This window comes from Cavia porcellus, unplaced genomic scaffold (assembly GCF_034190915.1).
Source record: "Cavia porcellus strain 051 isolate PalLab524CR breed Dunkin Hartley unplaced genomic scaffold, mCavPor4.1 scaffold_32, whole genome shotgun sequence".
Taxonomy (NCBI): Eukaryota; Metazoa; Chordata; class Mammalia; order Rodentia; family Caviidae; genus Cavia; species Cavia porcellus.
In genome coordinates this window covers 29,202,361-29,224,594 of record NW_026947515.1, presented here as the reverse complement: position 1 = coordinate 29,224,594, position 22,234 = coordinate 29,202,361, and the positions used below count along the sequence as shown (strand labels likewise).

The 22,234-nt window shown below is 43.5% G+C and overlaps 1 protein-coding gene across 3 annotated transcripts in view; it reads right to left on the bottom strand.

Moving 5' to 3' along the window:
• Rptor (regulatory associated protein of MTOR complex 1) overlaps positions 1-22,234 on the bottom strand; it is a 366,523-nt gene that overhangs the window by 134,534 nt on the left and 209,755 nt on the right. For 2 of the 3 annotated variants that reach the window (XM_003464795.5, XM_063241866.1), the window contains one exon: positions 9,362-9,421. The exons of the other annotated variant lie outside the window; for it this stretch is intronic. In XM_003464795.5, coding sequence (XP_003464843.1) covers positions 9,362-9,421 — 60 coding nt within the window. The remainder of the gene's footprint in view (positions 1-9,361; positions 9,422-22,234) is intronic. 3 annotated transcript variants of the gene reach the window in all.

Genomic DNA, 22,234 nt, shown 5'->3' with positions numbered 1-22,234 from the left:
TCCTCAGAGGCTCACTTTTGCTCTCCCTGGTTGAGGGGAAGGCAGGACACCTTTTGACTCTGCAAATCTGCATCTTGCTTTTGGGCAGAGAGAGGCCAGTGTTTTCCTGATGATTTCTAGCTCAACAGTCCTTGCTGTTTTGGGAGGCATGACTGGCCCCCCACGACAGCAGTAAGACATGATGCACAGCCATGCCAGACCTGTTTGGGTCATCTCCACAAAAAGAATCTGCAGCTTCTTTGGAAGACCACAACTGAAGTCCAGCCCAAGCTGGTGTCCACCTGAGTTGACAAGTTCTTGGCCAGTGATCTCAGGTTAAGCATTTCCTTTAAGATGGACCTTGCGTGGCTGTTCAACCAAAGAAGCACACAGCCACTATTTTATGTCACTGTATAGACTCCTAACTTTACATATATGGTTTGATCCTTCTTTTCCCCAACTGGAATCTAAGTTAATGAAAGCAAGGATTGAGACTGATGTTACTGCCTAGAACCTTGCATAAAACCTGGCATACAGCATGTCCTCAACAAACATTTGTTCAGTGTCCAGGCCACGAATGCAGGGTTTGTAAGTACATTTATCTTAGAACATGGATGCCCCCTTACAAGTTGGTGTCTCCTATGTGATTTAGTGGCTTCTAGATCAAGAGATGACACATTAGAAAGGGAGAGTGTTTTCTGAAAGAGCATGTGGAATGATGGCCGGAGCTACAGGCCCTCAGCCAGTGATACCCGGGAGATGACTGCTGTGCAGAGAAAATGTTCCTTCAAGAAGGGCAGTCCACACCCACACAGCCTCCCCGAGGCCTCCACCTTCCTATTCCCCAGGAGCCTGGCTTCTGCTAAGACAGGCAACCTCAAGTATTCCTCAGCCTATCTCTCCGTGGGCAGGCGAGGGCAGCCACTGTACTTTCCCAGACAGAGTGTTTTCTTCAGGATGGAAGGAGACTAGGGCACTGTGCTGGAGAGGAGGAAATAGTGCCACAGCTGCCGAGATGCACCATGCTGTGCTGTGCAGGCCCCTGTTTGGACAACAAAGGCCAGTGTTTCGGTCCTGCTGTGAGGTAATGGAAGGTCCCTGTGCTGCGTGCAAGCTCACCTGTAGTGGCTTCTAAAGCTTGCATGTCCCCTCTCTGTGATGCATCTACATGCTCCTCCCTGGGCTGAGCTGTTGTCTGCCAGCTCACTTGGCAAGACAGACTTCAAAGGCCTCCTGGGATGAGCCCAAGACAGACAGAACCTAGTACTTCTCATCTTCCCTACTGATACGAGTGTTTGAGTGAGAGGTACTGGGGGAAGGGATATCCTATGCCAGGACCACTTGCCACCAGAGATACCCTGAGGGACGACAGCTCTGTCCACCCTGTCTGGGTGGACAGGGAGATCTACTGTTCTGCTAAGCACAGTGTCTGCACTTTGACAGTGACTTGGGTGCTGTCGCTGGGTAACCTCTTGGGGATCATTTTCCCCATTTCACCTCTACACTGGCTTCCGGCGCACTGCTGCCCATCTCATCAGTGACTGACACACGCTAAGGCACTACAGCTGCTATCCTACACTCACGCTTGAAAATGAAGGTGCACTTTGAATCAAAACTTTTGATAGTTTTCCTTGCCAAACTAATTCATGTCATGACTCTAGCCTGACAGTGAAGTCAACTCTAACCACGGCCTGTGCCTGTGAGGCACGCAGCCTCCCCTCTGTGCCAGATGCCTTTCCAGGATACATATCGAGAGGAGGGCAGAGCATGGCTCTGGCAGGCTCCAGTCTGTCCTGACTGACAGAAGAGGCTGCTCACCAGCTCTGTACCCTGGCTGCTCGGCTTTTAGAAGGTAGATGGCAATTTCACTTCTTTTGAAGGGCCCTCATAAGGCATGAAGGAGTAACATATGTCTAACACATAGTAGGTGCGCAGTATTTGTTATACAAACACAACCATTTCAGAGCCAGATCAAGCCCAGCTCAAAGCAGGGATGTTGTTCCTGCTGGTGTCTGAAGCAGCAGTGTGCTGCTCCAGGCACTGGACGGTTCGCCCTTTAGAATGTGTTTACACAATCAGTGTTAATCATGAGTAATGTTTTGTACGCTTTGAACCTCCAGTGACCAGAATACTAACGAACAGCCTCATGGAATAGGTTCAGCATTCATCAGATTCTCTGGAGCTTTCCGAATACTCTAATATTTCTAACACTGTTTAAGTGTTTCATTACTTTGTTTCAGGGCTGAAAAATGTCCCTTAATTTCCAAGCATGGATCTGATTGCCACTCTCTCCAAGGACTCAGAATATAAATATGCTCTGCAGCAGCAACAAGCTTATTCATCAGGCAGCTAGGTGAGAGCAGATAATTAGAAATGGGGGTGGGGTGCTTGAAGAACACTTGCCCTGACTTCCTCCCAGACACAGCGGCTTAATGAGAAAACAGATGCCTTCCCTAGCTTTAAAGACTGCTAGCTAATCTCCCCCCCTTCCCACTGCTGCATCTTCTCTCCTCTGCAGCTGGGGCCTACTGTGACACACTGGCTTCTCTGACAATGGTGGCAAGACCTAAGAAGGGCTCACATCTGCATCCTGAGGAACGTTTACAGGGAGCAGGTGCAGACAAGAAACAGACCACAGTCCAGCTGAATCATGGCTTGGCAAGGGTGAAGCACAGTGTGCTTGCATTTCTCTGGTGACAGGAAGAGAGAGATGGCCACGTGTCTCTGACTGGTCTGTGACTATTTGGCAGCAAGAAGTGCTATGGCACCCAAATGTCCTGAAGATGCAGTGGACGCTGAGTCACTAGGGCCATCTCCTGGGGCTGGGGTATGCTTCATGGCAGAAGGCTTGCTGAGGATGCAGGAGGCCCTGTGTTGGATCCCCAGCACCTGGATCTATCCCTCCACACACACACACAGAATAAGGGTCCAGAAAAGTGTAGATGGCCCAAGGGGAAAGGCACCACATTCCCTTCAGCAGGCCCTTAAGCTGAAATGCAGCCACACAGGTCTGTTTCTATTTCTTCTGCTCAGTACAGCTTGTCACACCGGCCAGGCAGGACAAGGAAAATGACCCTCTTGCTTCGTGTGACACAGGTATCCTCATGGAGAACTTTTCACACAGTGAGCTGAAAGAATAATACTATCCAAAACTGAGTGTTCAGAAACCTTAAAAAGCTAGTAAAAATCAGACAGAGAAGTTGCAGCCCAGTTAATTTTATGCTTATGTACTGAAAGAAATTTCTTAACTTCCATCTACTCCCAGAATCTGTTCATAACTCTCTCTTCACATCTTCATTCTCTAGTGATCACACAAGGTTTTCCCCGGAGTTTGTTGCTCAGGAAGTTCCTCTCCAGTCCCATCACCAATCTGCAGAGCTCAGGATTATGTTCAAAATAATGAGCTTCTAAAAAATAAATGAGGCCAAGAAATTATGCAAAAGAGCCAATTTCTGATTGCTCTTGTAACTATAATCATAGATGGTGCATCCCACCCCTTAATTTAGTTCCAAGACCAGCTCATCCAGTGAGCTCAGTCAATGCCCGCACAAGCTTGCAGGTTTGGCACACAAAGAACCCAGTGTGCCTAGGAAAGCCTAGGGGGAGGGACAGCAACATGACCATCCCAGGAGCTAACACTGATCCTGAGCCATAATTATGGGTGCCCTCTGCCAGTTTTCAAGTAGATGTGGTACAGAGAATCAGGCTCCATCTCTTTTAGGAAGGAGAACAGCCATAATAAGCAATATTAACCCAGCAATGTAACCCAGCCAGTTACACTAACCTCACCAGGCAGCTACTCTGACAGCTTTGTCAATACCATACAAACATTTTTTATTAAAATCTCTCAACTATTCAAAAATTTACATATTTTGAAATAGTCTATAGTTCATCTACTTATAAATTTTTAAAAAGAAAAAAATTTAAGTGCCACTTGGGCAGGTAGGTGGTGCCTCTGTTCCTGGCTCATTCTGTGCTGTGGCTAGGAAGGCAATTGGGTGAACCATCTCTGGATGCTGCTTTACAGACTATGACCCTTACCCAGGGACAGCTCAAGGGGGGAAGCAGCTCTGAAGGAAGCTAAGCCTCAGCTGATTCTGGAGCAGGGACTGTCTGGGACACTCCAGATGTAAACCTTTGAGTCTGGAAGCAGTTATACTGAATCCGCCTTTGGGGCTGACCTATCTGAGGAGAAGCAAATGATGACTTTTCTTGTGTCAGATTTGTCCCTGGGAGCTGGCCTGTGCTGCGGCATGTGGGAACTTGACCTAATATGCCCTTCCACACAGTATGAACAAGGACATGGAGGTGTCTGGAGAAGGTTCTGCACACAATGTTCATGATCGTGACCCTTAAAAACAGCACACCTGGGTCCAGCTTTCAGAAAAGGATCCCTAGGCCTCTGTGTCAAGGAGGACTGTCATCTAGGAGCACATGCTGCTGGAGTGTGCTGAGGAGACTCATTCTCAGTGCAGTGGCCCCAGAACCCCAGGATAAGGTAGGACCCACAGGCCTGTACAGTTGGGAGATGGGATGCAAGCAGGATGGAGATGTGGACATTGTACATGGGAGCCCAGTTGGCTGTGGCTTCCACAATGACCACGTACAAATATTTCTATCTGAACCACTGCACCCAGGTGCAGCTGCAGAGGGTAGCTAGCTGTAGCTTGACCATATGAGGAGGCTCATGTTTCTGCCTACCCACCATCTTTTGGGTTCCATTTCCTGTCCTTGTTCACATCTTGGTGAAAGGATGTCTGTGGTTTGGGTGCCGTTTGAGTGTGTCCCCATGGGCTTTCTGGGTTGGAACCTAATCCTCACTGTGAGGTATTAAGGGGGTAGAAACTCAGTACAATTGTGGTGTGTCAGGAATCAGATAAAGTAGGTGGGGTTCCATGATTAAACCTTGGTGCTTTTATGAGAAGAGGGAGAGTTACATGCTTATATCCTCATGTTCTCCATCTCCAGCCATGGATTGCTCTGCATCACCGTGGGACCCTGCCACCAAATTCACTGCCAAGCTTGCATCTCCAGAATCATAAGCCAAATAAACCTCTTATCTTTATAACTTATCTAGTCAGCAGTACTGTGTTACTGACAAGAAAATAAGATGAATACAGAATTTAAACTTGTATTTGAATTAAAATACAAGGACACAAAACAAAAGGCTAGGTCTGCTCTGTTGATTTCAGGTACACAGCTGTGGACAATTCAGCTTTGTCTGCATTTGTAGCAGAGGTGAGTACATCAGAGAAACCCATGACTGTGGAGGGGTGCATTGACGCTGTAGGTAAAGCCTCTAAAACACACAAAAGCACCACTAGAATCAAAGTGTTCAGTCATCTCCTCTCCAGGGGCAGGCGGACAGGGAGACCTGTACAGAGGCAGGAAACCTAGATGAACAGAAGGCACAAATGTGTAACAAAGGGTGACTTGAGGCTCAGCCACCTGGAGAGCAGCAATTACATAAATAATCTGTGGAGCTGCAGAGGTCAAAAATATGTTTGATTTGAAACAACAGTACATGGCAACTCTCTGAGCGAGTCTGTGGGCTCTGATGAGTAAGTCAGCATCGCAGGGTCGACATGCCCTGATGGTGCTCTGAGTGCAGAACGGGAGGTAGAGGCCCCAAGGTAGGGAATGGAGAAGTTGACAGTTAAGCACTATCCAGCAGGCTGCAAGCTTCTAAGTACCCCAGACCCAAGCGAACACACTCTGAAAAGTAAAAATAATGAGGAGTTTTTTAGGGAGTGTTTTCTGACTACAAAAACCATAATCAGTTGACCCTATCAAACAGACATGCTACATTTGGAGCCCAGTTTTCCCCTGCAAAATCATAGTAAACTTGCTAAGAAACTTTCTTCTTATGAGACTTTAAACATAAATGGGTAAAAATTCTGTAAGTTTATAATAATGCAACCATAGCCTTTTCCTTTAAGTGGAGTCATCTCTCAGGTGAGCTGTAAAAGAGAAAAGCATGTATCTTCTCAGAAACTGAGCTAGCAGTTGTGGCTGGGTGGCCTCCGGGGTTTCTACTAGTGTGGTATAATTCTCAAGTTTGAAATTTGTCCTGGCATAAAATGATAAATGTAATTCAACCACTCACATCCAATTTAACCTTTGTCAAGCCACAAGGGAGAGTAGCAATATGGTACTTCAAACTGCAAATGCTGATTTGTATGTCTTTCAAATGAATTTAACTACAACAGTGGGTCCTCTGGCTGAACTGTATTCAGAGGATAGTGACTCAGACCCACACAACCGGAAAGGTTATTCGCAGTGAAGACTGAAGTTCAGAAACAGTTTGTTAAATAGGTTACTCTTGACAATAATCTTTTTAAGATAAAAGCCTCTCTGAAACCAGAATTACTGCTTCTTCCTTTCACAACTGAACATGGATATGTAATTTTCCAAAAGTAATGTGGTGACACTCATCTGCCAGTGCAGGGAACAGGTATGGATATGAGGACCATGCTCCTCCTCTGGTTTTACCTGAAATCTAAAGGGCTTCAGAACTATAAGGTTATACTACAAGTTGTGCAGTGTAGTGTCTGCAAAGTGTGGAGAGTGAGGACATGACTGTGGGGAAGGGGACGTGCAACAGACCTGTTTGGGGCTGCTCTTGTGGCCCGAGAGCAGAGTTAAACATGAGCTCATCAGGGGATCACGAGGGCAGGACCTGAGCCATTCTGACTCCAGGGTCCTCATTCTTCAAACACATCCTCTCCCCGACTGGGGTACATTTTGAAACTGTCTACTATTAATGACAATTTATTATGTTTACCTTTTTTATACTAAAAAAGGTCAAACTTTTAACATTCAGTCATGTTTGTGGCACCACTTGGGCACAGGAAAAAGGAGGAAGAACCTACACTCTCTTACAAATTTGCTCCCTACATTATTTATTTATTTTTTTTTCAGTTACCACAGCCAACTGACTAGTTTGGCTAAGTTCCATAGCTTTAACATATGCAGAGCTCTGTGAGCCATGGATCGTATGCCTTCCCCCAGTAACCCCTCAAGTCACACCTGCCACATTCCTGCTCTCTGACCTCACAGTTCTGTCTTTTCCAGAATGTCACAGAAATGATACTGGACCACAGATTGCTGCTGTGGTTTAAATTCAAAATGTTTTCCAAAGACTCAAGAGTTGAAGGCTTGATTCCTAATGCCACAATGCTCAGAGGCTAGTGGTAGAGGCTGCTGGCTTCACCGATGAGTTCATGGCTGAAGGCTGCTAGGAAACGGGGCCAGGTGGGGTCTGTCTGTGAAGGGCGTACCTTCTGGCCCCTTGCTGTCTCTCTGCTTTCTGATTACCACCACGAGCAGCTTTGCCCTGCCACGTGCTCTCTGCCATATTTTGCCTCACCATGGGCCTAGAAGCAACAAAGCCAAGTAACCATGGACGGAAACTTCTGAAACTGTGAGCTTAAATAACCTCTTTCTCCTTTGAGTTGCTATTCTCAGGCATTCTGTTACAGAGAGGGAAAGCTGAGGAACAGTCACCCTTGGAAATTGGCTTGTGCTCCTCCCTTTAGGACTTCTGGGATAAATTGGACTGCATATCCCAGTTATGCATCAAACAGTTTTGTTATTCATTTGCAATCTCTGTGGAGAAGAGATGTTTGTTTTTTCTGGTCTGGGTGGTGATGACTAGAACGACAACGAATCAGAGATTTGCCTGTGCACCTAAGTTTGCATTCCTGTAGGGTATATACCCAGGAGTAGGGCTGCTGGGAAGCAGGATATGCACACTTAAATGAAAAAGCAACTGCCAATCTTCCCGTGTGGCTGTTTACCACGCCTTCCTAGGGGCGTGCAGCAGTTCCAGTGTTGCTCAGCCTTCCCAGCACTGTGCACCGTCAGTCCTAAAGTTAGCCATTTTACAGGTATGCAGTTATCTTAATTTCCACTTGCCCAATGGTTAGTGAGTTTGAGCATCCCTTCAGATGTTTATTTGCCAACCTACATCCTCCTTTGGAAAGTGTCTCTCCATAACTTTTATCTAGTTTTTAGTTGAGCTTTAGTTTTTGAGTTCTAGATATTTTCACATATATTCTAGCTACAAGTATTCTTTGTCAGATTTGTGACTTGCAAATATTATTTCCTCATCATCTGTAGCTTATCTTTACATCTTATTAGCTGTGTCTTTGAGAGAGTGAATGCTTAGATAAAGCTGCCAGTTCCTCCTTGTGTGGATTAAGCTTTGAAGACTGTGTTGCTGGGCCTGGTATATGTCTGAGAAAGACTGGGATGGCAGCTAGCTGTCCTAAGACCAAGGTCTTGATTGTGGAAAGAGTCTGGGGTTGTAGGAAGACTAAAGTTGGGTGCTGGAAATTCTAAACTAAAACAAGGGACAGGTCCTTTTCAGTAAAATATGAGGGTCTGACTAACCAACTTAATAAACAAAAGCAGAATCCGGCTTGCAGTAATCATGACTGTGACAATGAGGTTGGGACACTGTCCTGCATGTGGATTGGCGTGACAAGTGGCCAAAAGCTGGGATAGCACACATTGTGGCCAGTGTTCTTCCAACTGGTGGTGCTGTGGGTGCTTCACTGTGAGCGTGTACCATGACTGATCACCCTGATGAAACACTCCTGTACAGTTCTCCTTACACACAAGTTCTGTTCTACGGAGAACCTCAGTAGATGCTCTTCGCTCATCTAACTTTCTACAGTAAATTCATACCTTGACTAGTTTAACATATGATTCTGTGCATCAGGACTTGGAAAATAATCATGTCCTATGTTAATTCTACAGGACACGAATTCAAAGCACAAAGTTTCACATAACTAGGTTTTTCCACACTGTTGAGATGCATCAAGATGAGTCAAGGAGTCAAATGTACATATAAACAAATAAGCCTAAACAAGATTAGAGTCAGCAATGCCATCTCAAACCCAAAAAGATACAGACACTGTGCTCAGTGAGCATGGATGCCCGGGGTGGGGGTAGCTTCTGGAACTTCTTGACCTCAGATAGTAAAACATCTAGTGCTGGGGATGAGTGGAAGTTACAAATCACTTAAGAGTAAGTTCAAGTTTGAGGAAATACAAAGTGTCACTAGGAGGTGGTTGTTTCAGCCAAGGAAAACAGCGATGGTCTGCATCTGTAGTGCTGTGCATGGGCTTGGCTTAAGAGTCTAGAATGTTCAAAAGAACTCAGCTTTTTGTTATTCTTTTAATACAGCCCCACATTTAGCTGCACCTAAGCACTAATGTAACCAGCACAAAATAACCTTAATCAGAGAACAAAAGAACAGCCTCATGAAAGGGAATGTCCCCACTTTGACAGAAAGCACTGCTGAGAACCAAGAGTGAGAAAAGGAAAAGAAATCTTTAGATCTGGAAAGCCACAAGGGTTTCACAATTTTACTTACTTTTCTATCAAATCCAGTGTGACTCCAGGCACCAGACTAACACATTTCTGCATACAAAACCTGCAGAGAAAGGAAAGAGCGTGAATGGCAGGAATGGAACAGTAAGGAAAATGTGACTGTCCAGCAGAAAAGTGGAATAGGGGGATGGGAACTCTCATGCTAACCAAGTAAACCCAGGTGTCATTAAATCTGGAGTGTTCAGACTTGAGAAGAAACTCCCATTGCCAATCTGTCACAGGTGCCAGACTCCTGAGTCACAATTGGAGCTGTCAGTGGAGAGAAAGAGCTGGCGTGCAGCTTTCCCCAGAGAGCAGCTCTGAAGAGCCACTGAGATGGAAATGGACGCGTCTACACTAACTACTGCTGGAGTGGACTGGAATTTCATTTCCTTCTTTAGAAAGCAAGCTAAGGAGAATAATCAGAAGGCACATAGAACAGACTGCAGAAGACAAAGAAAGACAAATTCAATCATATCACATAATCATCATGAACCAAAGGAGTGGGAATCGAGAGAGTTCACATCTGCAGACAAATCCATTCTCAAGAGCTACAGGAGAAGCAGCAAGCTTCATTTAATTCGAGTGTAATGACAGAAGGCAGGAACCACCTTTTTTTCTCCTGTCAAGGCCACTGGTGGGGCAGAATCAATTGGCAACCTTGCATAAAATGGCAACCACATGCTTTTAGCAGAAGCACATGAAATCTTGATTCATCTAGGCTGAAAATTAAGAACAAGTACACCCTTCAACAATAGCAGAAGGTACACAACAAATACAGATGAACCCAGACTTAACAATGGTTCAACTTATAATTATTCAACTCTGCAGTGGTGTGAAGGCAACAAACTCAGTAGAAACTATGCTTGAATTCCGAACTCTTTTCAGCCTAGTGATACTAAGTTCAATAGTGACTTATAATACAGTCAGCTGCAGCTCCCAGTAAACCACCCAACCACAAGAGGAGACAACTCATACTCTAGTAGGGGTTTGGACAGCACGGCCAAAGTATGTTTCACAGGTCATTTTCTACTTGCAATGTTTAGAATATGCAATGGAGTCTTTGAGATATTTAAAAAATACATGTTTAAATACTGCTGGTGATGGGGCTGGGGATTTAGCTCAGCGGCATGAGCGCCTGCCTTGCAAGCAGGCAGTCATGAGTTCAATCCCCGGTACCGATAAAAAGGAAAAAGGCAAAAAAAAAAAAAAAAAAAATACTGCTGGTGAACAGTAACCAGTATATCCAGGAGAGGAGATGAGGATGAAGACAAGGCCACAATCAGGAAAGAAACGGAAGTGAACTGGCCATGTGTTTCCATTTTGGGCTGATCCTAGGCCTTCATACCGAACTCTATATCATCCTCTTCACTCTCACCTCACCAGGCTTCTAAGATAGGGTCTCATTAAGTCAGTAAGTCACCCAGTCTGGGCTCAAAGTTGCTACTTTCTGCCTTTGCCCCCTATAGTGCTGGCATTTGCCACCAAACCTGGTTGGCAGTGACTAATTTATGAGGGTGGGACAATTGGCAGGGTATAGACAGCAGTGTGCTAAGAGGGTGAGAGAGACAAAGAGGAACATAAAGGTCCAGAAGCAGAAAGGTAAGACATGGCTATGCACATCTATTTTGCCAGTGGCTCCTCCCCTCTGCAGCCAGGGTAAGGCAGAGTGGAGCTAGCCCCAGTACCTGTGTGTACAACTGCCCAGCTGTGCTCACTGCTGTAAGAAGTAAGGCCTAGCTCTGCCAGCAGAGGGGAAGTTATGTTTTTGTTTATGGTTGCAGTAGCTGCTGTTTTATTATTCAAAGAGCAAAAGGAATAAACACAAGGGCCATGTTTTCCTGAGGATACACAGCAGTCCTTCTACCATGGGCCTCTGCCTTAGCGTTTCCTCTGGCCAGCTGGTAGTTTTGTTCTGAGAAGATCCTGCTGGGATCGCTTCTAGGAACCTCTGTGACCTCAGAGCCAGTATAGACACACATGGCTCTGATGTTAGTTTTATGTTAAGATCTCTTGGTGGCTGACTGTAATCTGCAGATAATGCATTTCTGGGTCTAATTATGAGTCATATGCAAACCAGGCAGCTTTGCTGTGTCTTTTCACTCACAATGTCCATACTGACTGGGATTTCTGCATTCCAGTAATGACAAACTCGTTTGTATCCAACTAATCCTTTTGCCAATAACAATGAAAAACTGTGGAGAAGATTTTTTAAAAATGGAAATGCCAATGAAGAAATAAATGTAGAAACTAGAAGTAAATGCAGAAACTAGAAGGGCTATGACACTGAACATGAGGGGCCCACTCTAGATGAGCCACACAGCACAAGGGCACAGAGCTCGGGAGCAGCAGGCTCACTCGGCTCAGGAGTCAGAGATCCGCAGCCAAGACTACCAGGAAGTCGCAGTGCATAACTAAAGGAAGGAGCCACATTCTGCATGCATTTCCCCCAGTCCTTGGCTGACGTGCGAGACATGCAGAACATGACATGATCCCAGTGGAGCACACCTCAGGCTCAGTACTCTCACCACTAAGAAGACAGGGAGGAGGTCAAGTCCAGACAAATTAGACGGCTTGATAAAACTTGGGTCTCTCCAGGGTCACCCTGAGGGAGCATGCCTTAGTTACAAGTTATATCACAGGATTACGGGCCACAGCTTGGAATTAAGAGCAAAGGGAAAGAGATCAGTCCTGCAACCTCGGGCTCTATAAGGTCACCAGGTCCTCCTGCAGGAGCAGAGCTACACATTGTTTAGAGGACAACAGAACCTGGGTCTTTGTAGTACCCACCCCAAAAGAGACAGTAAGCTATCTAAAACTAGGGGATAAAACAGTCAAGACAGGGCCAGACACAGTGGTGCATGGGAGGTTGAGGCAGGAGGATCATGGTGAGTTGAAGGGCAACTTGGGCCAACTCATCAAAGTGAGTCCAAGGCCAGCCTGAACTGTGCAGTGAACTGTACAGTGTTGTCAAAAGACAACAGCAACAACAAAAAGTCGTCAAGACAAACAGATTTGGAATGAGCAGAAAGAGAATTATAAATTTATAAAAAAGTAACTTGATTATGGACTAAGAAACAAATACTGTTATAAGAACTGGAAATACAAACTTCTCTTAGATAGGAAATTAAACAAAGACATCACACAACTATGCATATTGATGCTACGGTTATTAGAACAAGTATAGCATGGATAAATCAGTCACTGAAGTCTGTAATCTCACTTCTGCTGATAACACCACTCTTCTCTTGCACCACAATTGCTAAGATGTTTCCTTTGGTTTTGTCCTCTGAATGACATTATTGGACAAAGAAAAGAAAGACTGGGCAAAAGCAGAAGTAATAAAAATGGCTCAAAAATTCACAAAACTAGAATAAGTAATTTTAATAATGCAAAAAGTAACTGGTACTTATCTTTACTATTTGGCATTTGTTTTATATGCTTTACTCAGATTGTTTAACTGTCACAATATTTTATTAGGAATCAGTGACCATTTTATAGATTAACAACATCTGTAAATTAGGAACATCATAGCGATTAACTTTAGGAATAATAAAGACAGCTAGATATAGAGGCATTTCTGTGGTCCCACTTACTCAGGAGGCTGAGGCAGGGGGATTGTGTGAGCCTGAGCTCAATGGCAGCCTGGCCAACACAGTGAGATTCCATGTCAGCATCTTTGATGCTCTAAAAGCCAGTCGTACACAACTTCAAGGAGAAGGGTTATTCTAGCTCACAGTTGTAGTTGATGACTGGCTGGCTCTGAAGCAGCGTCATGAGCAAAAGGCCATGGGCAAGAAAAGCTGCCAAACTCATCACAGCTAGAAAAGCACGGATGAGTCAGAGAGGAAGGGGCTGGGAACAGACACACTCCCCAAGGTCACACCAGGGCATCTAACCAGACACACCTGGAACTGTGCTACTCATTTCCCAGCTATCTCTTAAGGCAGATCAACTGATAATCAAGATTAACATCTGTCCCAGGGAAAACAAAAATAAAAACAAAATAAAAAATCACATCTCAAAGAATTACTAAATTCAACCAAAAGACATGAAAACCTTTCAAAAAGACAAAAGAGATTCCTTTCTAAGAAATAAGAATCAGAATAACATAGAGTTTAAGGACACACTGGAATGGTATTTGTAATCTACTGAAAAAGAACTTCAAATCTAGAATTTTATGTTCAGCTGAACTCACATCCAAATGTGAGAACAAAACAAAAATATGCTCAGATACATACAGCTTCTCAACGTTTGCCACTAAAAGATGAGGAAGCCAGGTATTGTGCCACACACCTAATATCCCAGCACTCAAGATGCTGAAGCAGGATAGCTTCGAGTTCAAGGTAAACCTTGAACTATGTAGTGAGACCCTGTTACAAAAAAACAACCAAACAAACACACACACATATACACAAAACTAAAGATGAGGACGTCCATTTTGGACAAAACACTTAAATTGGAGGAGAAATCTGAGATGCTGAAAGATAGTATCTCCAAACTGAAAACCTAAAAAATATGTGACAGGGTGGGAGGATACCACCCATCAAAGGACCACTGTTATCAAAAATATGTTGTAAGGGCAGATTAGAGAGACATAAAAAACTTAAGGCAAGATTGAGATGGCTAAGGAGGATAGAATCAACTCATGCTTATCTATGTACCAGTGCTTGAAAAAAATGTACTGTGCCTAAGACATCCCCAGCTGACCTTGACCCCTGTCCAGAAACAAAGGCTAAAACCCTGATTGGACTAGCCCATACCTATCAGCAAAACAGTCTGTCCCGTAAGTACGGCCACACTTCATAGTCACTGGGCATTCCAAGTGTCTTGTAACAGCACTCTGCTGCCAAGCTCGATTCTCTTCTGCTTTCTCTTTGCCACACTTTAAATAAACCTTTGCTCTGCACTGTCTTGACACCCTGCCCCATTTTAAGCTAAGAGCTCCACTTCTTCATTCTTTGTTGGAGTGAGGGCAAGGACCTGAGGAGAGGCAGATGGTCATTACAGGGGACTCTTGGCCCCTCTCCTTGGAGGCATCACCCCACCAGATACAACAGTGTCAAGAGCTCCTACAATTAATGTGAACACAAAAAAAATCTAATGAAAAATGAATGAGGGATATGAGCAGGAATCTCAATAACAAGGAAATATATAGCCACTAAACATGCGAGATGTTCATTGTCATTAGAGGTCAGAGATATGCAAATCAAGACCACCTGAAAACTGGGTGCAGTGACACATTTTTAATTCTAGCTCAAGAGGCTGTGGCAGAGGTTCACAAATTTGAGACAGCCTGGCCAACTTAGCAAGACTCTATCTCAAAGTAAAAAGGGCTGGCATTACAGTGCAGTGGAGAGCGTCCGCATACCATGCACAAAACCCTGGATTCCATTTCCATCACTTCAAAACGAAAAGCACACACAAACATCATTCTACACTCATTCAGTTAGCAAAAATGAAAGAGCAAGACAGTGTCAAGTACTAGAAAGGGTGTGGATATGTTTTTTTTTTTAAAGGATAAAACCAAGGAAAATAAAACAATAAAACAAACAAACAAAAACAAATCAGTGTGACACAGGATTTCAAAACAATATGAAACCAACAATAGTCACCATAATGCCTCTTGCTGTCCTCCAAATAGCTGCAGATTCTCTCAGATATGGTGAAAATCAAATGGAACAGAACAGAATAGAACTAACAAAAACCAAACAATGAATTTGAAACAAGACAATAGTAAATCCAAAATGGCTACCATAATATGTTTTGTCAGCCTTTGAAACAGCTGCTCTTGCCATGGGATATAACAAAATCAAACAAAACAAAAGAGAATAAAACCCAACCTAACAAAACAATGAAAATGATACAGGACTTTAAAACAAGACCATAGGGAATTAACAATGGCTACCACCCTCAGAAGGAGATCTCCCTAGATGCCACACTGCATAACGCCATCCTTTGAATGAATGCCAGCCCTATACCTGCAAGGTCAGTGAAACACCAAACTCCACAAGCATCAGATTGCATTTCATCTCCATAGCTATCATTGCAGCTTGTGTTTCTCTGGAACAGCTGGTCACTTATAGGGGGTGGGGGGAGGTAGGTACTGGCTCTTCTTGTTTGCCAGCCCATGTGCTGCAGGGGGTTGGTGGGGTATGGATATCTTAAACACTACTCCAGGAGTATGAGATGGCACAACCATCTCAGAAAACACAAGTACTATCTCCTAAAATTGAACATTCCCATAAACTATTATCTCACAACTATTTTTCAGTATAAATGAAATCCTTGCATAATATTTAACAGAACACATGGGATTATCGCTTACAATGGCTGAAGTACAAGGCAACACTTCAAAGCAACCAAACAAGGGAGCAGCTCAACAATCAAAGAGAACATGAGGTACACAGACTGGGACATCTATAGACAGAATGATACCCAGGAGTTAACTTATGGCACACATGCTCAGCTGAAAGCTCTAAAAAATTCACCATCACTGATATAGATGGTTAAAATGAAGGGAATGGGAAGACATACATTGATATAAATGAATACTAACAATATAATATTAAGTGAAAAATGTCCCTCAGAATCATTCAGTCATCAATATATTTAAAATCTGAGAAAAGCAGGAATCTTAATGCTTAAAAAAAGGGCACCAAAGAAATGATGAACTCAGAACACAGGGTAGTGGACATGTGGTAGGGACAGCAGGAAAGTGCTAGGCTGGACACTAAGAGACTACGGCTAAGGTCCAAATTTTGGCTCGGTGGTGGGCTTGAAGTACTTATTATATACACTACAGGACAATTCACTAGACATGTAAGATCAGACCAAATACAGACTAATGATGAGTGTGAAGTAAAAATTAGTATTAATCTGAGGCTCTACACCCTTCCTCACAACCAGTGGTCTGCATTTATAGAAGGCTGGTTACCTAGAGGCTTTCCACATGACTCTGCAAAGATTTGATCACTATACTTTTCTTTTTTGCGTTCCAGGTCATTAAAAATGGTTATTTAGGCATGTCTCTGTTTAATCTGTAACAGTCACAAAGCTTTTGGTAACAGAGAACTCAAACTTTAAAGTTTACCATATCTAAGGACCATATAAGATAGCCGAGTATAAGGGATAATAAAGGAAAGAAGCTAAAGCCAGCACCACATTAAGAAACGGGACATCACCAAAACCGTAAGACCTCAATTGTCCTCTCCATAGCACTACTCCTGCCCTCTCCAGAGAAAGCCATTCTGCTTTTGTGACACTGATTTTCATGGGTGGATTCATTTAGGAATCAGCCACTTTGCAGAACACTTAGGCTGCTGTTCATATACTTTTTTACCTGATTTTATTGTTTTTTTTCCACAGTTGAAATTTGCATCATATGTAAATAATACAAATTCGCCTTCTCCTTAGAATGTGCCTTCAGTTCACAACAGATAAATCTTGGAAGCAATCCAAATACCCATCAACCAATGAATGGATAAGAAAGATATGATTTTAAAAAATATATATATTGGAGTATTACTCAGCCCTTAAGAAAGATACAATTGAGACATTTATAGCTAAATGGATAGACCTTGAGACCATAGTCATAAGTGAAATAAACTGGACACACATGTAACTGTTCTCTCTGGTTTGAGAAATTGAAAATGGAACCAAATGTACAACAGATAGTGTGAAACAGGAAGAAACTGTTTGAAAGGGAAAAAGGAAATAGAGTGGTGGCAGGGAGAAGGAAGGAAGGGAAAGAAAAAAAATGAGAAAAGAAGGATAAAAAGAAAACCAAGCTTTGTGAATAGGGTTTGAAAAGAAGGGAATGAGAGAAAAAGGAAGAGGAATCATGTTACATCATGTACAGACACAAATTCCCTATGAGTGTGGTCATAATGTTTACCTAAATTGTACCAATTAACTTAAAGTTAGATGTGCTTTCCACTTTGTTTCCCTATCTAATTGTTACATCAAATAGTGTTTTCAGAACAGAGTGTGAATGAAAGTCCTAAACACAAGGTGCTCTTCCTGTGTGGATGAGAGCAGAGGGTGGCTGCTGGCAGAGGAGACATCTATCTTCAGCAAAAGAAGTATTTCACTGCTGTTCTCCTACAGGTTTTGATTAAACCCATTTTTATCAAATATTTTCCCCTTGGACCTGTTAGATGAGGAACAGTATCAGTGGATGGCTGCTTCATCTGGTCCTATGTGTCCTGTACATAGCAGAAATACTTCATACGCTGATGTGGTGGTGCACACCTGTAATCTCAGCACTCAGGAGGCTGAGGCAGAGGGATTGCTGTGAGTTCAAGGTCAGCATGGGCTTCATACGGTAAGTTCAAGGCCAGCCTGCACTATACAGTGAGACTCTGTCTCAAAAAATTAATAAACAAACAAACAAATAAATAAATAAGAAATGCTTCCCAATTTGTGGCACTTCCAACCCTGATGTTTTCCCTTAATATTTATTGTTCTATTTTTGTGCTAGGGATGGAATCAGGACATCATGTTGCTCTACCTCTGAGTCATAGCCAGCCATGTTTCTCTTTCTTTGGGTCATCTCACTGGTGTTACAGTGCCAGTTTTTTTTTTTCTTTGTCTTTTTGACATTATGTCTCATATGCAGTGCAGGCTGGCCTCCAACTCACTTTGTAGCCCACGGTGGCCTCAAACTCACAGTGATCCTTCTGCCTCAGCCTCTTGAGATTACGGGTATGTGCCACCATGCCTGCCCTACAAGGCCATCCTTCTCAGACCTGGCCCAACCTGTGCCGTGTTCCAACACAACTGCGACTCAACAATTGCCCGTCCTTGGACTCAGCTCAGCTCTGACACTACTCAGAGCGAGGGAAGGGCCACAGTGGAAGGCTGAGTCCTATGGATGACTCGGTTTAAGATGCCAATCACAAGTCTTGCCCCACTTGTACAGTCTGACCGAGCGGCTATCAACAGGGGTTCAACAAAGCACCTGAACAACTCACAGCACGCTGGAAGGCCCTCGACTTACACCGAGTGGTTTATCATAAAGGATACAACTCAGGCATAGCCTGACAGAAGGAAAGCCCAGGTTCAGAGCTTCTCTGATGCTCCAGCCCGCCACTCTCCAGGCACTGCCAATCTGGAAGCTGCAAAGCCCCTTTGTTTAACAAGCTTTAATGTAGGCTTCATTACCTAGGTATGAATCACTAATCCCTGGCTACTCAATCCATAGCCCCCCATCCCTGGCCCAGTTTTTGGTTCTTGCCTAGGTTTTTCTGGTGATCAACCCTCCTCTGATGGTGTCACTGGGGCTCCCAACCATCTTGTTAGACACCAAAGACACTCATATCTGGCGGCTTTCAATGGGCCAGGAGCTGGGGACAAAGACTAAATACTATTTATTTTTATCACACCACACAGGGGTTATGGGAATACTGATGGATCCCTTGTACCACAGCCATTCTAAATGCTTCTCAAGTCTCACCCACTCCACTTCCTTCCCTACCTCGACTCTGAAGTGGAGAAGCCACAATACTGCCTGTCTCTTTGGAGGCAGGTGGGATCTGAGAGGTGCACTTGACTGGCCTCTCCCTGTAGGGGGCTGTAGTGCATCGCATCAGCAGGGGCTACTCTTCCGCAGTGTCACAGAATGTCAGCCATTGCCAGGCTCTGAAGGTCACAAACCTGGCTGCTGGAGTCAATGGTGCCCTCAGTCACTGGCTTGCTCCTTCTATTTGCAGACTGGTCCTGACTGAAAGTGACTACAAAGGGCAGGATAAGATGCCCAGTGGCTCTTTTGGGGCCATCTGTATTCTCCCAGGTCAGTTGAGAGGCATCTGAGGTTTTCTGGGTGTGTTTTATAAGGAGATTGTTTCAGGGGTGGGTGAAGGAGTAGATAGTACAAATAGACAAGGTGGCAATTATCTGGGGGCAAGGGTGTTCCACACTTGTCAGCACTTGCTATAGCCCACACGCGGAAACAGTGACTCCAATAGTTGTGCACTAAGTCTCTCTGTGACTTTCCTTTGCAGAGCCTCCTTGCATGATGGCAGATATTTCACTTCATTTGCCATTTTCTTTGCTGAAGTGTCCTCTCAAGTCTTTTGCCCATTTAAAAAATGTTTCTGGTTTTTATCAAGTTTTAAGGGCTCCTCCTCTGCTCCAGCACAAGTCCTCTGGCCAGTGACAGTAGTTTCTCTGTGTGGCCAAGCAAGGGTTGTGGCAATGTCTGATTTATTATCTTTTTCTTCTATGAAATATATTTCTGGGTGGGGGACTGGGAGGATCCAATAAGAAGTCAACCAGCCAGGCCTTCTGGTAAGTCTTGCAAGCTGCGTGGTTCCCAAGAGGAGAAAAGTCAGTGTCTCCTGTGAGCCTACTGGCGTGCAAGCTGAGTCAACCTTCCACCCCCACAAGCAACCTGCTGCTTCTGAGCATAGGCTGAGTTGATAGCAACTAAGGTGCATAAAGCAACTGAATGCTTGTATTGTTTGGTTGATTTTGCAGGCCTGGGGCCAGCAATCTGAGCATCTCTTAGGAGGAGGACAGTATGTAATATACCAAATATGGAGGATTTCCTTCTGTCTTGATTTTGAAATCCAACATTATTTTCACTTTGTTCTGACTGTTTTGCTTTATTCAATATTCTGTTTTGTTTTTGGTTTGATTTTGCTATACCTGATGGAATGGACAACTATTGTGAAGATAACAAGATATACTATGGTAGTTGTTGTTTTCCTAGTATCCTGCTTTGAAGTTCTGTACGAATTTTGCTGCTTTGTTTTGATTGGCTATGTTCTGTTTTATTTTGTTGGCTTTTACTATCTTTAAATTTAAAAAAAAAAAGGAAATTATTTCTGGAGTCATACCTAAGAACTCCTAATAGAAAGGTTTCCTATCATGTTCTTTTTATCCCCTAATAAGAAACAAACAAAAACAATGTTACTCTTCTAAAATCTCAAAGATCATCTTGAGTTTTATACTTAGGTTATAACAGCCTGCATCACACTTGGTATAAGGTGCTTGTCACAGACAAGGTTTATTTTATTGGATGCAGATGTCTTATTATTCCAGGAACATCTATAGCAATACTGTCCTTTCCTGCACTCATGGCTTTTTAAAAGTAAGCTTTACTTTTTAATACTATAGACACTTGCTGGGCATATATATATATATATATTTGTATATATTACAAAAATATTTTGTAATTTTTGTAATATTACAGATATGTTGCCATGTATGTTCTGCCACGCCATGACTTGTGGATCTAAGAAGCTGCTGTCTTAATCATGATTAAGATGACTTTATATTGGCAGTGCAAACCCTTTTGAGCTTTCTCTTGTAACATAAACTGCAGTGGGTTGGTGACAATCCCTTGACTATTGGCTTTAGACAGTCACACTGACACCTGTGTTCCAATATGCACCTGGAAGCTGAGACATGGCCCCTTTTGGGAGGATAAACACCACCATCTCAGACTGCCATCTGAGCTTACACCTCATTCTAATGAGGCACTGGCACCGTGGACGGTGCTAAGTGAACAGCCCTGTGACTTCTTTGAACACTGGATGACACCACAGGCCTGCCACCTTGAAGGAACTGGTCATTTGGACTATTGTACTAGCACACCGTGTAATTTCCTTTTAGCTATTTTCCCCTATATTTTCATATATTTCTTTTGCTTATTCTGCTTTTGTATACACTACAATAAACTGATTCATTTGGAAGCTATCTGCCTCATTTTGCTTGTAATCTGATTAAAAGATAAAAGGATTGGCCCCTCCTGAGGGAAATGTAATCCTAGAGATTAAAGAGTTTCCAATTACATGGGAAACTGGATCATCCTGGCTGCTATGGTGTGACAAAACGGTACTGTTTCTAAAATTTGGGCCTCTGTCAACTGCAAGTGTTTGAAATATAACCGATTTATTTATTGGTCTGTCCTACAAGCTCACTAGTCACTTATCAGTTCTAAAATTGCTTCTGCAGGTTCTGTAGGATTTTTTACAATTAATTGTCTTTAAATAAAGATGGTCTTATCTCTTTCTTCTTATTATGTGGACCTTTCATCTCTTTCCTTGCCTTTCCTTTGCCTCTTTCCTGCTGAAGTGAGCACCTCCTTGCCTTTCTGAAATGGTGAGTCTTACAGCATCAAGGCCAACAGCAGTATTCACATTAGGGTTAGGGTTAGTATTAGGGTAAAATTTTTTTTGTTGTTGTCTACATTCAAATTTGGAAGGATTAGGGTAAAATTTTTATATACATCATCCATAAGGCTGAGAAATTTCCTTATATTTCTGCTTTGCTGAGTTTTAGACACAGATCTTGAAACTGTCACTTTTTCTCTTCACTGGAATTATTGTAAGTTTGTATTTAACATTACTGTGTTAATATGGTGAATGCTTATGACTTACAAATCTGAATGCTGAATCAGCCTTGCAGTCTAGGGATAAACCCCACTTATTACAGCGTGTTTTCCTTTTCCCCTATGGTGGTATGACTAACATGTTATTTGTTCTTCATCCTTGGTTTCTCTCAGAGTCCTTACAATTTCCTGACTTATATGAGTGCCTCTGATTATTTGTGTCAGGTCCCTTTTGACACCACCTGAGTTACACTAAAGAGGCGACTGGGTGGGGCATCTCCACATGGTTTAGGATAGGGGTGGGCTACGGAGAGTTCACTAAATCAATAGTGGGGTGCAATTTTCAGTCCTACCTGGACCATGGCCATAGGGCAAGGAGTTTCTCGCTGTAGAATCTTAGCTATATAAAGATTCTAGAGAAAAGCAGTTCCAGAGCTTCTGGGTTGCAGAATGAGCACGAGGAGGAGCGCTGGCAATGTGCCATACTTTCCGTTTCCTCTGAGGGTAGGAGTCCCCTTCCCTGCTGCCCTCATCTAGGTT